The sequence below is a fragment of the Carettochelys insculpta genome, chromosome 16 (assembly GCF_033958435.1).
Source record: "Carettochelys insculpta isolate YL-2023 chromosome 16, ASM3395843v1, whole genome shotgun sequence".
In the NCBI taxonomy this organism is placed as follows: domain Eukaryota; kingdom Metazoa; phylum Chordata; order Testudines; family Carettochelyidae; genus Carettochelys; species Carettochelys insculpta.
The window spans coordinates 17,697,231-17,710,285 of NC_134152.1; the positions used below are offsets into that span (position 1 = coordinate 17,697,231).

Sequence of the window (13,055 nt, forward strand, 5' to 3'; positions counted from 1 at the left end):
GGAGGCGAAGAGGGGACTGGGGCTGAGCAGCAGCAGCCTGAGGGGTGTTGTCACTTTTAGGGAGAAACGGAATCGCTGCCTTTGTATTTCAATGTAAACGATGGGACACGGGAGGGGTGGGAGGAACGAGTCCCTCCTGGCTGCCGGGCCCGCGCTCCGGCTTTCACACCAGACACACAGAGCCGGGCACGAGCCCCAGCCCCGCCCCCGCCCAAGTCTGTACGCTCCGTGCGCTGTCCCCCGGGCCGCCAGCAGGTGCTAAACACCGGAGCGAAGTCCGGCCCTGGTGCTCTCCGCTGTCTCTGGGGCTGGATCCTCCCTCGCCCCTCCCCGCGACCGGGAGCCAGTCGGGGCCGGGCTCCCCGCCATTCCCAGGGCCAGGCCCCTCTCTTCCGCCTTCGCCCCGTCCCGCGCTCCTCTCCCGGCCCAGCGCGGGAAGCCGGGTTTCCGGACGCGGCTGCCATTAGCTGGCGCTATGGCCGAGGACCCGGACGTGTTTCTGAGAGCCCGGGGCAGGACGCTGCGCACCTTCCGTGAAGGTACGTGGCCCCCGCCGGGCGCAGGGAGGCGGGCGGGCGCGACTGGACTTCGGCGCTCGGCGGAACGTTTGCGGCGGGGTGCGGGTGCCAGCCGGGCGCGCCCGTCTCCCTGCGCGCGCCGGCGTTGGGGGGACAGTACAGGCGACGCTCAGGCCCGTCTGGCGGGGTCGGGGTGAGGGGGTAGGGGAGCGTGAGGTGCGCAGGCTGCAGGGTGGGACTGGTCTCCGGCAATGGTCCGTCGCGCGTCGGAGGGTCACTACTCTAGCAAGGACGGCGGGAGGCGGCCGAGGGAGCAGCGGGCGGGGTCACTGGGACAGCCCGCTGCGGGCAGAGTGCAGCGCGGGCAGCCGAGGGCGCTCCACAGACCGTCCCGCAGGCCGAGCTGACCTGCAAACCTGTGACCGATGAGCGACAAGCTGCCCTTCTGTCGCCGGCGCCGCTCACCGCGCTGCCCTTCCCCTGCCCCGGCGCTGTGTCAGACACTAACGTCTGTTCCGAAGATATTACAAGAAATACTGTTGGCCGCTAAGCCTGGTAGGCTGCCCCCAGGTGGTTCAGAGCTGACGCCTGTTCGTGTATCCACCGCTTCATTCTGTGCAAGAGGCCTGGGTTGGTGACCAGTTGATGTTTTGGTGTGTGGTCACTGTTATGTCAGCTTTCAGGACTACACAGGCGGCCAGCAGCGGTTGTTAACTTAACCATGCACTCAGGTTGATTTGTATATACCCTGAGAGTCAGATGTGGATTTTGTCTGTGGGTGTTTGTTCCTGAATGGGTTAGTTGAAGTAAGGGCGCAAGAACCAGGAAGCTGTGTTGTATGGTCTTGCTTTGTTGGTGTGCACTGGAAATACTTGCTCTTGAAGCCAAATGTTTTAAACTCACTAATTTTGATCAGTGTTTCCTCTAAACTTTTCTATCTGTGTGGAATATGTGTTTTTAGGTGCACAGAGGTATGTGTGAATTTGTATCACCAGTAAAAACAAAAACCCTAGTTGTGTGTCCTCTGCTAATCAGCTGGACGGCATTTAAATCTCTTCTGAGTGGCCACAAAAGTGCATAGTTTACATGGAACCCTATGTAAATTTGCACCTCATTTGCGTTTTTATTTCTCGTATCTGCATGTCTCTTTCGAAAGAGGAATGAAAGTGTAGACACATCCAAACTGTATAGTGAAATCTCAATGAAAGAATAGCAGTAACAGTGTAAACATTGCTGAGCAAAATTAGATCCAAAAAGGTAGTGCAATACAGTAGTATGAAAATGGCAACAAATAAAATTGTTCCAAACCACATTTATTACAAGAGTTTTTCTTTTCACTGCATATTATCTGATCATCTAGTATTCTTCAAATAAACACTTCCAGTAAAATCTTTTTGCAAACTGGTATTGGTTAGGACTTGCATATTTGTTAGTGTTCTTTTGCCTCCTCTAGCTGTGTTGTTTCCTTGTTGTGGATTTAATCTCTTTATAAAAGGTGAAAGCTCAACGGAAGTAACATTTGATGAATACATAAAGAGCTGAAAAATATTTGTTCACATTTTTGTCTGGGATTCCCGAATGTACTTGTTAATTTGTTCCACAGACATCTTTCCTTTCATCAAGTTCTCACCTACATTGAGCTGCTTCTCACCTATAATGTTAATTTGGCACAATAGTTCTCACTTCAAAAACATGAAAACAATACCCGCTGGTTTTGCTCCCTTTTGGATTGTGTCTTCTGTTAATCCACTCTTGCATTCTATCCCAGAATAATAATTTTGGTGTACACAGTTTTCACACTGTTAAATGCATTTTCCTCCAACTACCCTCTTCATGTGAAATTGTACCCCAAATTTCTCATTGTCTAGAGCAGCTGTAGTGCTTCCATTAAACTGCTTTTACCTCTGTATTTTAAGCAATTAACTCAGAGCATTTAAAACTGATTTCTTTGGCAATGTGCTTATTTAACACTGTAGTGTAAACAATTTCTTTGGAACTATATAGTGCAGTTTAAAAATGATCCTGTTTATTTGGTGCCACTGTAGCTCCACAGAACTGCAGCAGAACTTCTCAGGGCAAAGGATTTGGAGGAATAGGAAAGATAGCTTTTAACTGTTCAGGAAGGAGGCTTAATAGAGAACAATGATTGTATAAGTGTCATACTGGCAAGTAGCCACTAATTTGGGGAGTAGAAAAAAGTCTAATAAGGGAAAGGAATTTTTTGTCTCTACCTCAAAACTCATTGCATTTGACTTTTGTGACAGTTCTGCCAGAGGCAAATATTATGCTTATGTAATAAAATCTACATATTGTATCTAGGCTTTTCTCAAATGATGCACACTTTTTAAACAGAGACTTTAAAAAGTCCTCAACATATTTTACTTAAGTAAATAAGCTAAATAAGAAACTCTTAATTTTAACAGCATTAAAGCTATTCTAATTTATTTACAGATTATTTAATAACTTGTTCATTTTCCCCACCACTTCCCAAAGGTGATGAGTATTATAGCTGTTAGAGTCCCAGACGCTATTTCCACCTTGCTAATAAATTTTGGGATTACATATAAAAATAAATGTGTATATATATAATTTAGAGGAGATACACACTTTCCCACACCAACTCGTATTTTCATAACCATTGGGCAAATTTGTAACAGGTTTTGACTAATGTACCATGATTTCATGTTGTCATAACTTACCCCTTCCTCTCCAAGCCTTTTAAAAAACTCTAAGTAGTCTGTTTTATTTAATGGGCTTAAATGTTAAAATTTGGTGTTGAGAATGAAAAGGAATGGCAAAGGAAGCAAATTTATTTTTCTTAAAATAACTAGGTTAATGGGTGCCACTCATATTTAGACAAGTATATATTTTAAATCTTTTTATTTTTCTATGCATGTTGTAAATATATATAGGTTGAACCTCTCTAGGTCGACACCCTGAGGATCTAACTGGTGCTGAATGAAAGAATTTGCCAAACCATGGGATGTCACTGTCCAGCAGCATTACCAATGCTGCTTCTCCCTTCTCCTTCCTGGGCTCTAAGAAGACATGTAGGGGTAAATTACAGCTAAATAAGAGCATGGAATGGTGAGAGCCAGGGCTGATGGCTGTAAACAAACTTTATGGGACCATGGAAAACTTGGCCACATCTGTGATAAGTGGTCATCCGTTTAACTAAAATCATGCTGGATTACGGATATTGCTGCACAAGAATGTGCTGGTTTAGAGATGTTCAACCTGTATTAGAAATTTCACTCTATTACTCAACATATCACATTTGTGCTTATCTTTATCCAAACCAGGTCTGCTCTCTGGCATTATTTTAGCTTGTGTTTTTTAGTTGTGTATATTTTGACAATATTTATTTCTTTAGATAAAAAGATTTTATGATGCCTCCAAAGAAGCTTTTACAAAACTATTCCTGAAATGAATGAATGAAGAAAGGTTCTTTTCGAAACATTTTTTCCCCGAAGGAACCCTGTCTACATGGCTGTTTTTTGCTTTCAGAAAAGTCTCTTCCAGAAGCATGATTGTGTGAGATTATGCAAATGAAGTGTGAGATTTGTAAGTCAGTGCTTCATTTGCATTTTTGATCTTCCTCGTTTGCATTCCTCCTCTGCAAGAGTAGTGCTGTATAGATGCGGCCTCTGTCTTTTGGTAGTATGCCTGGGGAATGGAAATTGTTCTTTGTACCTGTTCATAGAATCTATAATGGCAGCATGTTAAAAGTCATTAATAGTGAGAATTTTTAGTATTGAACAAGAAATTTTAATTGATTTAATACAAGCACTTTTTTTTCTTTAAAAAAAAAGCAAGCTGTTTGTGGCTGAGAAATGGCAAAATACATTTTCTTGGAGGTGAAGCAAGTACACAAGGTAAAAGTTTTCCCCCTTTACGTTCGTTCTTTCTCACATATGAAGATTGCCTTGGCTTGAAAAGATCCATCTATTTTCACACTTGTTTCTTTAAAAATATTTGGTTCTCACTACTCTCCCTGAGTTAGGATCCCCTCTCCCATTTCATACAGAGGAAGATTGATAGCTTAGTTTATAACCAAATGTAACATCATTTAAAATATCTCAAGACTTTGCCAGCGCCCACCAACAAAGTGAGGGAAATGGGGGCCTAATATTGCTGCCATTCTATGTTTAAAAACAAACAGCAGGGAAGCTTGAGATAATCTTTACTGAAAGGCGTGTAAATGGCAAACCAACAATATTTTCATTCCTTTGCAATTCTTGTTTAACCAGACTTATCATGCAAAACAGGTAGTTTCAGAGCTAATTTTTGCCTTCAGAAAGTGAAACACTATCTAGGAGATGTGAATTGTGTCTCTCTAGCTTGGAAAAAGGAGTCAAGAAGTCAGCCTTATTTACCAGCTAAACTTTTAGGATGAGATTCCAGAAGGCTCTACACAGACAGAGATGACTTAATGTGCAGCCTCCAGCATCATTAGGAGGGGCCAGTTGGCTGACTGTTTCACAGTTCAGAATCCCCCAGAGCACTGTGTTATGTCCCTTGTCCCATCAATAACTCCAGCTCATCTCTTGGCATGACACTCACTCCAGGTTTGTTTAGGGGGTAGCATTGTGTCACCTTTGATAGTACAGTGTGGTACCTGTTGCCGGGTAGAGTTTTCCTTAATCCCTTGTGGGCAAATGGGGTAGAGTCCCCACCCCGTAGTAATTCATTTAGTCAGCAAAACTAAAAGATAAGAACAAAGTAAAACTGGTAAAACTGGAGTTTGTTTGGCAATAAGACTTTGTTTCTATATGTGTAAATCCAAGTCACTTCATAGTGAGACATTCAACATAGTTTAGTTTCTAATAGTTAAGATGCTAATAGTTTTTTCAAAACTGTAAACCAGCGACAATACATATTTTTTTTTTACTTCTTGTTGGCAAGTGGTGGTGGTCATCTTAGGAAGCTAAAGTAAAAGCATTGGGGGAAGAAATGAGGAAGAAATCCTGTAAAAACAGAAAAAAGGAACAACTGTTAAAAAGTACATAATTGGACTGCTCAACCAATCATTCTAACAGATTTTCATATTTTAAAAATACACTATAAAGTGATACCAGTGTTATAAAAGGAGTATTTAAAGCTGTAAATCCAAAAGTCAGCACGTACAATTTAGTGTGAAGAAATTCTAATGGTTCATCATTTTTTTGTTTGTTTACTTATAGAATAATTTGTAGTCAGTATTCTCGTGTATTTTCAGTTTTCATTTGTTTAAAAAATTCTTGGAATTTTTCAGTGTTATTTTTCAATCATTAAAGCTGGGATGAGATCAGTTTAAAATAAAAAATTAGGAAAAGTCAGAAGGGGAAAAGAAACAAAAACCTTTTGTAATATTCACTTCTTACTACAGTGTCACTGAAACTTTAAAAAAAAAATCTTCGTACATCTAAGCCCTAGTAGTTTTTCTGAAAGTCTGGTTTGTGCATGCTCACATTTTTCTTCCACCTGTCTTCACTCATGTCAAGTCTTTTGCTGTGTTGGAGGTAGCCCAACTTTGAAAAGGTGCTCTCTGCATCAGTAGATCCAGGAGGTACGCTCACAGCTTGACATGCCAGTTGGCTGAAATTGGAAAGTATGTCTTGATGACTGTTCCAAAAAGTCAGCGCTTGCAGTTTCGCAGTGTCAGGGATAGACGTGTTCATGTAAGTAATAAAATTCCCTTTCAGGTTTAATAGTCAGTGGCAAATGGTTGAAACGCCCTTGTACAAGTCATAGGGCTTGTCTTCACAAATGGGGAGATCAACACTGCTTCAGTGAAAGAATAATAGGAAGAATTTTGTTTAGTGAATTTAGCCAATTTAGGGAATCCAGCCAATACCTGCTAAATTGATGGAAGAGCAATCTGCATTCAACTCCCTTTCCTCGTGAGCACTGTGGTGGAGGTTTTGAATCCTTTTTTGTTTTTGTTTTGCATGCTCTGGGGCCAGAAGGATCTCCAGAAACAGCTGTTTTCCTGACACATGCTTTTCTTGCAGCTGAGATCGTTAGGATCCAGTCAATGTCTGTGTTTGCAAATGTGTTGGCAGTAGTTGCAGAAAACACCAGTGTTTTCTGTGTGTCACACAGTGATTCCAAGTTTTCAGTACAGTAATCCTCGAAATGCACAATTTTGAGTTGAGCTTAACTCACATTAACGTGAGTTAAGCGCAACTCAAAACCACACTCCCCCTGGTCCTGGCTCAACCTCCCTCCCCTAGCCCAGCATGGCCCTAGTTCAACCGTCTGTGTGCAGCTCTGGCTCACCCCCTGCAGGGTTGCCTGGCCCTGGCTCAACTGCACTCCCCCACCACCCCAGGCTTAACCCCCCTGCCCTCCACATGGCTGCACACTCCCATAGCCAGTCTTAACTCTCCCCAACTGCCCCACCCGAACCCCAGGACTTACCTTTCAAAAGGAGATCCAGCTGCTCCTGCTGTTTCCCTGGCTGCAGAACGTGTGCTCCGCTGGGGGTGGGAGGAGGGAGCCAATATTGAATTCTGCGTAAATTGGAGGTATGTGAGGGTGTGTGGGAACACAACCCTTGCATAACTCAAGGGACTACTGTATTGAATAATATGTTAGTGCACAGAATCAGACGTCCTGGTTATTTTCTAGTCTCCTCAAAGCTTCTGCTTTAGAACCAACTAACTCAGGGTGATCTGGGAGACACATTAGCATATTCCACGCATTATTTACATGACAGCAAAGTACAAGCTCATCTTCAGTTGTGGCATAACAGGGGTAGGTAACCAGCAGTCAATTCTGCACTCATAGGCCATTTCTACACATGCAGGATCTTCCAGAATGCCAGCATCTTGTTCCGGAAGAGCCAGGGAGCATCTACACATGTTAGCCGCTCTTCCGGAAGGAATCCAGAAGAAGGCGCCTCATCTTTCAGATTCTGTACTCCATTGTGGAACCAGGAAGAGCTCCTTCTTCCGGAAGATTCTTCTGGAAGAAAGCATGTGTAGATGCTTGCAGACTTCTTGGGGAAGAAGTGGCCCAGTATGGCGGCGGCCCACTGGAGAATGGAGACAATCTAGGCAACCCAAGTGGGGCTCTATGGTCTCCAGGTCCTGCGGCTTTTGAAGCTCAAAGGACCCAGAGACCCGGTGGCAGGGACCTGAGTGTGTGAGACAGGCAGCATGTGCCAGCCACACTCCACCGAGGCCCACCAGCACTGACAGGCCCTGAGCAGCAGTGACGGCTAGCAGGCCAGCACCCTGCACCACCCAGGAGAGCCCTGGGAACCTGGACATGGGCAGCCAGGACACCCAACAGGGCTCCCAAATGGAGGGTCCCCTCATGGACTGAGCCAGATCTCCTGGGCCTCTGGCGGGATGAAGAGGTCTTCCACGACACCAGTGAGCACCAGAGGAAGGCCCCTGCCTTCGCCTGCCTCACACAGGACCTGGCTGCCAGTGGCCACCTCTGTCAGACCCCCAAGTAGGTCTGGTGTGAAGTCAAGGAGCTGCGGCAGGGGTACATGCGGGCCCAGGACAGCGCCCACAGATCTGGCTATGCCCCAGCCAGCTGCCCCTTCTACAGGGTTTACAGGGAACTGCGGGACTACCTGGCTATGGGCAATGCGTCACCACCCCAGGTCACCTTGGAGATGGCCGCACCTGAGCCCCCTGCTGCACCAGAGCGGGAGGAGGGCCCTGGCACTGTGGACGTTCTGTCCAATGGGGAGTCCTCAGACAGCTTCCTGGTCATAGAGCTGCCCTCTGCCACTAGCAGCCAAGCCCCCTCCAGTCGAGCATCACCTGACCTGTTTGAGGCGACCTCAGTTAAGTGCATGCCTGCAAGGTCCTGGGGTGCGGGGGGCACATCTGGGCCCCTTTGTGAGGCTCTGACCCCTGATGGCCTGTCCCCAGTCGGGGCCTGGGGTGCGCCCAAGCCTGCAAGCAACATCTGTCTATCTCCCCCATGGAGAGCCCCCTGAGCATGGCAAGGGTCCCTAAGGTGGCATGGATGCACCCAGCCAACCCACTCCCTGGATGGGGTGCCCTCCCCCATGGCCAAGCACGGCCAGCCTGCAAGCCCATCGCTGGGGTGGGCCACCATGGACAGTGCCTCTGCCTCGGCACCAAGCCCCAGGTGCCAGCGTGGCAAGTGCGCAGGGGCTCACATGGCGGCATACCCTGGTGCACTTCTGCCTCATGGGTCCAGGGTAGGGGTAACCATCCAAGGGGGCAGGGTCATGCCACTCAGGGTCTGGATGTGGCAGTGATCCCCTCCTCCCCCGCACTCTCTCTCTCTCAGTGGCACCATCCTAGGGCTGGGGAGCTAGATGAGGAGCCCAGGGCCCTCCAGCCCTGTCCAGGCCAGAGGACCCAGCAGCCCACCCGCTGGGCCCTGACTGGCCCCAGCCCCCACGGCACGGTGGCCACAGGTGTGTTGGACAAGGCCCCAGGGCTGCAAGGACAAGGCCGGGGCCTACACTGTAGCCCTTTGCCACCAGGATGCCCTGGCGGAGAGGCAGCTGGCCCTTGACGAGGCCTAGCTGAATTGGAGGTGGGACACGGGGAGGTGGTGGGGATGCTTCGCACCGTGTGTGGGGCCCTGGTAGATCAGCCCCAAGCTACTCCAACAGCCCCGCTGCTCCCTCTCCATTATCCCCCCACTGCCTTCCCCAAGCCCCCCCGCATGCCTGGCCCCCGCTGCTCAGGACCCCTTAACCCATGGCCCCAAGGCCCTGACCACCCTAGTTCCCCCAGGCCTGCCTACTTCCTCCCTGAGGGACCTTGTGGCTTGGCTCATGGCAACAGCAGGCCACAGGGAGGGTCCCCTGAGCAGTGACCTGCCTCCCCCTGCCCTCCTGCTGAGGCTGGAATGGTTGTGGGCTGCCCGTACCTACCAGTTCTCCTTGCTCCATCAACACCCTGGAGGGGACCGCACACCCGAGGTGGATGGGCACCCATGGGTACTGGGGCTCATGGCCCTTCACCCTGTCCCTTGGCTCGGGCCCCCACCATCCCTGTCTCAGGCCCTGTCCCAGTTCGAATACCACTGTTCCCTGGCCCTCAAGTATATAGTTAGTTGTTGTTTGGTTAACAGACATTGGTTTTATTATTTTTCTAGTTATTTTTTACACTCTGTTTTCTAATGTTGTATGATTGTTAAATACATATTTACAGTATGTATCCCTGTGTCCCTGGTTATTGTGAGAGAGGGTAGAGGGTTGGGGGTGTGTGCGAGGGTGTGTGTGGGAGGAGGGTGGAGGTGTTAGTAGTCCTCCCCAGGTGAATGCCTCCTGGAGTGCCTTGCAGATCCAGACCCTGTTCCAGGTGAGCCACCTGTCAGGGGATGCGGTGGGCTGCTGGTAGCGGGGGCTGGCTCTGCCATCCAACCCCTCAATAACCTCGATGAAGTTGTCGAGTGTGCATTAGGCTCCTACAACCTTTGGGACGTTGTCCACCCCCATATCAAGGCGCGTGAGGAGACATCTGAACTGTGGTGGCCAAAGGCATGCTGGACTGGGTACCAGGCCCAAGTGAGCTGGGCATTGAACAGCTCCTGGGAGGGTCTGGGGTGGCCCATGTATGGGTGCATCAACCAAGGCTGGAGGGGGTAGGCTGGGTCACCTGTGAGGCAGAGGGGCAAGGTGACCTGTGTGGTGACATGCTCCCGCCAGGGCACGAATGTTCCAGCCTCCATCCTGCAAAACAAGACAGAGTTCCACAGGATGCATGCACTCTGCCTGGCCAGCCAACATAAATGTCCGTAAACCTCTCCTGGGTGTCCATCAGCACCAGGAGCACTACCGAGTGGTACTCCTTGCGACTGACATATCGGCTGCCGCTGTGGTCTGGGGCCCTGATGCAGAGATGTGTCCTGTCAATTGCCCCGAAGCACTGGGGGAGCCCAAGCTCCGTGAAGTCCTCAAGGAGCGCATCCGGGTCCCTGATGTGCACCAGCTGCCACACCAGCACATGGTTGATGGCCCTCACAACCTGCAGGGGAATGGGAGTGAGTACACTCGAGGGCATATGCAGGGGTCCTTCCCTGTCCTCCCTCTCCCTTCCTACTGCCCCCCCCACTGGTGAACCCCTCCAGCAGTAGGCATGTGGTATCCCCCCGGGCTAAGCCTATCTGGGCGCTGGTCCAGCCCCCCAGGGGTCTCCTGAGCCTGCTGGCTCCCTCCTTTGCCCCTGGCCAGGGTGGGGCCTGGGGCAGGGCTTACCTCTGGTACAATGGTCCTGACTGTGGATATGCCCACCCCAAACTGCTGTCCGATGGACCAGTAGCTGTCCAGGGTGGAAAGTTTCCATATGGCAGTGGCCATGCCCCTCTTCGTGGAGAGGGCTGGCCTCATCCAGGTGTCCTGGTGTTGGAGAGTGGGGGCGAGCCAACTGGAGATCTCCAGGAAAGTCGTCTTCATCTGGAGATTCTGCAGCCAGTGGTCTTCATCCCACTACCCCATGACAACCCTGTCCCACCAGTCTGTGCTGGTGGTGTGGGTCTAGACACACTGGAGAGGCCAGGGGGAGCCTGCTGGGGCAGTGTGGAGCCTTAGTCTCTGTTGCCAGAGGAAGCCAAGGAGGGTTGCCAGGAGGACGGCCAGCCTGCAGGTCAGGGCAAGCCTGCTGGCTTGTGACTGCTGTGGGTCCATGCCTGCCGGTTGGGACACGCAAGACAGGGACTTGGGTCTGCCTTGCTGCAAGCAGCTCAGCGAGCCTCAGCAGTTTGTGCAGGGAGGGGCTGTTTGGGTGGAGCCCTTTAAAGGACCATGTGGCCAGCAGCCCTGGCAGGGCTCCCCAGCCTTGCATCCCCATCCACACCATTTCCTTCCCTGTTCTTCCGGAAGAGTGTCAGCGCATATGTAGACGCGCTCTTCCAGAAGAAGAGGTGGCTCTTTTGGGGGCCCATTTAGCGTGTAGATGTGCTTTTCTGGATGACAATCATCCAGAACACATCTTCTAGAGGGTCATCTTCCGAAACAAGTGGCATGTGGAGAAATGGCCATACTTTGTAAAACAAACCCTTCAGCCTGCTTGCGTGCTTGAAAATGCCCCCGAATCCAGCAACACGTGATTCCACGTTTCTTCTATAGTCGTAGCTGCTGACAGCACAGAGTTACTCAGATGAGCAGGACACAAAGTATATAGCAGCTCTAGCTTCTGATTGTTTAATTTCCTGCAGACACTTAGTCATATAGGAAGCAGAATGTGTGTTACTTGCACCCACATTTTATCAGCTTCTTTGGTACATCTCAAATATTATCAGTTAAAGATGTGTCAACAAAACATTGTCAGCAGAGAGAATGAGCGTCAGATAACCACAAAATAATTCATTCTGAAATTTAAAAAAAGAAGAAACAGCCTAAACGCCAAGAATTAGATAGTGCTAAGCACCAGAAGCCTCATGAAGAGTCAGACTAGACACCACATCTCCATCAGTTCATTCCATCCGGTAACATCATAGAGCATCTTCGTTTTCTTTCAGATACTTACAAGTGAAGTGTTCTGTGTTAGGGTGGGCTGTATTGCTGCACAAGTTACCAACAGGATCCTCTGCATTTAACTGTGGTCATCCGGTAATTATAGGCCTGGTGAAGATCCTAATACTAATTGCTTGTCTCAAAGCTCACTTTCTTCTTTCAGCTTCTTGTGTTGCTTGCTTTTGATAAACTACTTTATTCTGTCAGTGGAAACACTGGCCTCAGTGCTGCAGTAGTTGAAGCACAAGGCATTATTTTCATTGCTGTTTTTTCTTGAAAATTTCTAAGCACTGATTTTCTTGGTTCATATTTATTTTTGTCTCATGTTTGTTGTGCTTCTGAATGTAATCAATCAGTCCTCCACCTTTATTTGTGGAAGACTGATTGATTATATTCAGCACCACACTGAATGAGTACAAAGAAATAGGTGAGCAATGTCTCCTTGTGAGCTAGTCAGACTGCAATATTAACACTGATTTTTTTTTTTCTGACCTCCATTGTGTGTGCTGTGTTTTACATTGAGAAACTGTTTCCATCTCAGAGCTACAGGACACAACAATCACATAAATTATTAGTAACGAGAAGTCCTGTGGCATTTATAGATTAACAGTTTTTCTGGAGTATAAGCTTTTGCTTAGTAAAATTAAGTATCTGGAAAAATATTGAGTGGATTGAGGAATGTGCAAATCAGTAAAAACTGAACTTAAAAAAAAAAAATCCTTGTAAGTTATTGGGGAAAATTGGTAAAAACCGAAAACACTAGGAACAATCGAGCTTCCAGAAACAAAATTATATCAGAACAAAACAAAGAACTTTTACATCTGGTTTTGGTGCACCTGATGCATGTTTGTGGTGAAGCTATTATATCTGTTTCTCATGACTATGTGTGGGAATTAGGAATTAGTGATGTTGCAGTACTTTGTTCTGATACTGGCCTGATTTGAGACAGTAACATTACAGCCACCATGAAGACGCAGAGTCAATTTTTAATTCTCTGACCTTGTTAAATTATATGTTCAGCTAAGATGGAAAGGATGCTCACTGATGTGGACTTTCTAGTCTTTGATGTCTCCCTTTGAATAACCCATGTGTTCATG

General features: G+C 48.0%; 1 protein-coding gene across 1 annotated transcript in view; it reads left to right on the top strand.

Annotated features, from left to right (window-relative positions):
- Positions 1 to 237: 237 nt before the first annotated feature.
- CPPED1 (calcineurin like phosphoesterase domain containing 1) overlaps positions 238 to 13,055 on the top strand; it is a 97,099-nt gene continuing 84,281 nt past the window's right edge. Inside the window, exon 1 of the mRNA XM_075010728.1 lies at positions 238 to 539. Coding sequence (XP_074866829.1) covers positions 476 to 539 — 64 coding nt within the window. The 5' untranslated portion in view covers positions 238 to 475. The remainder of the gene's footprint in view (positions 540 to 13,055) is intronic.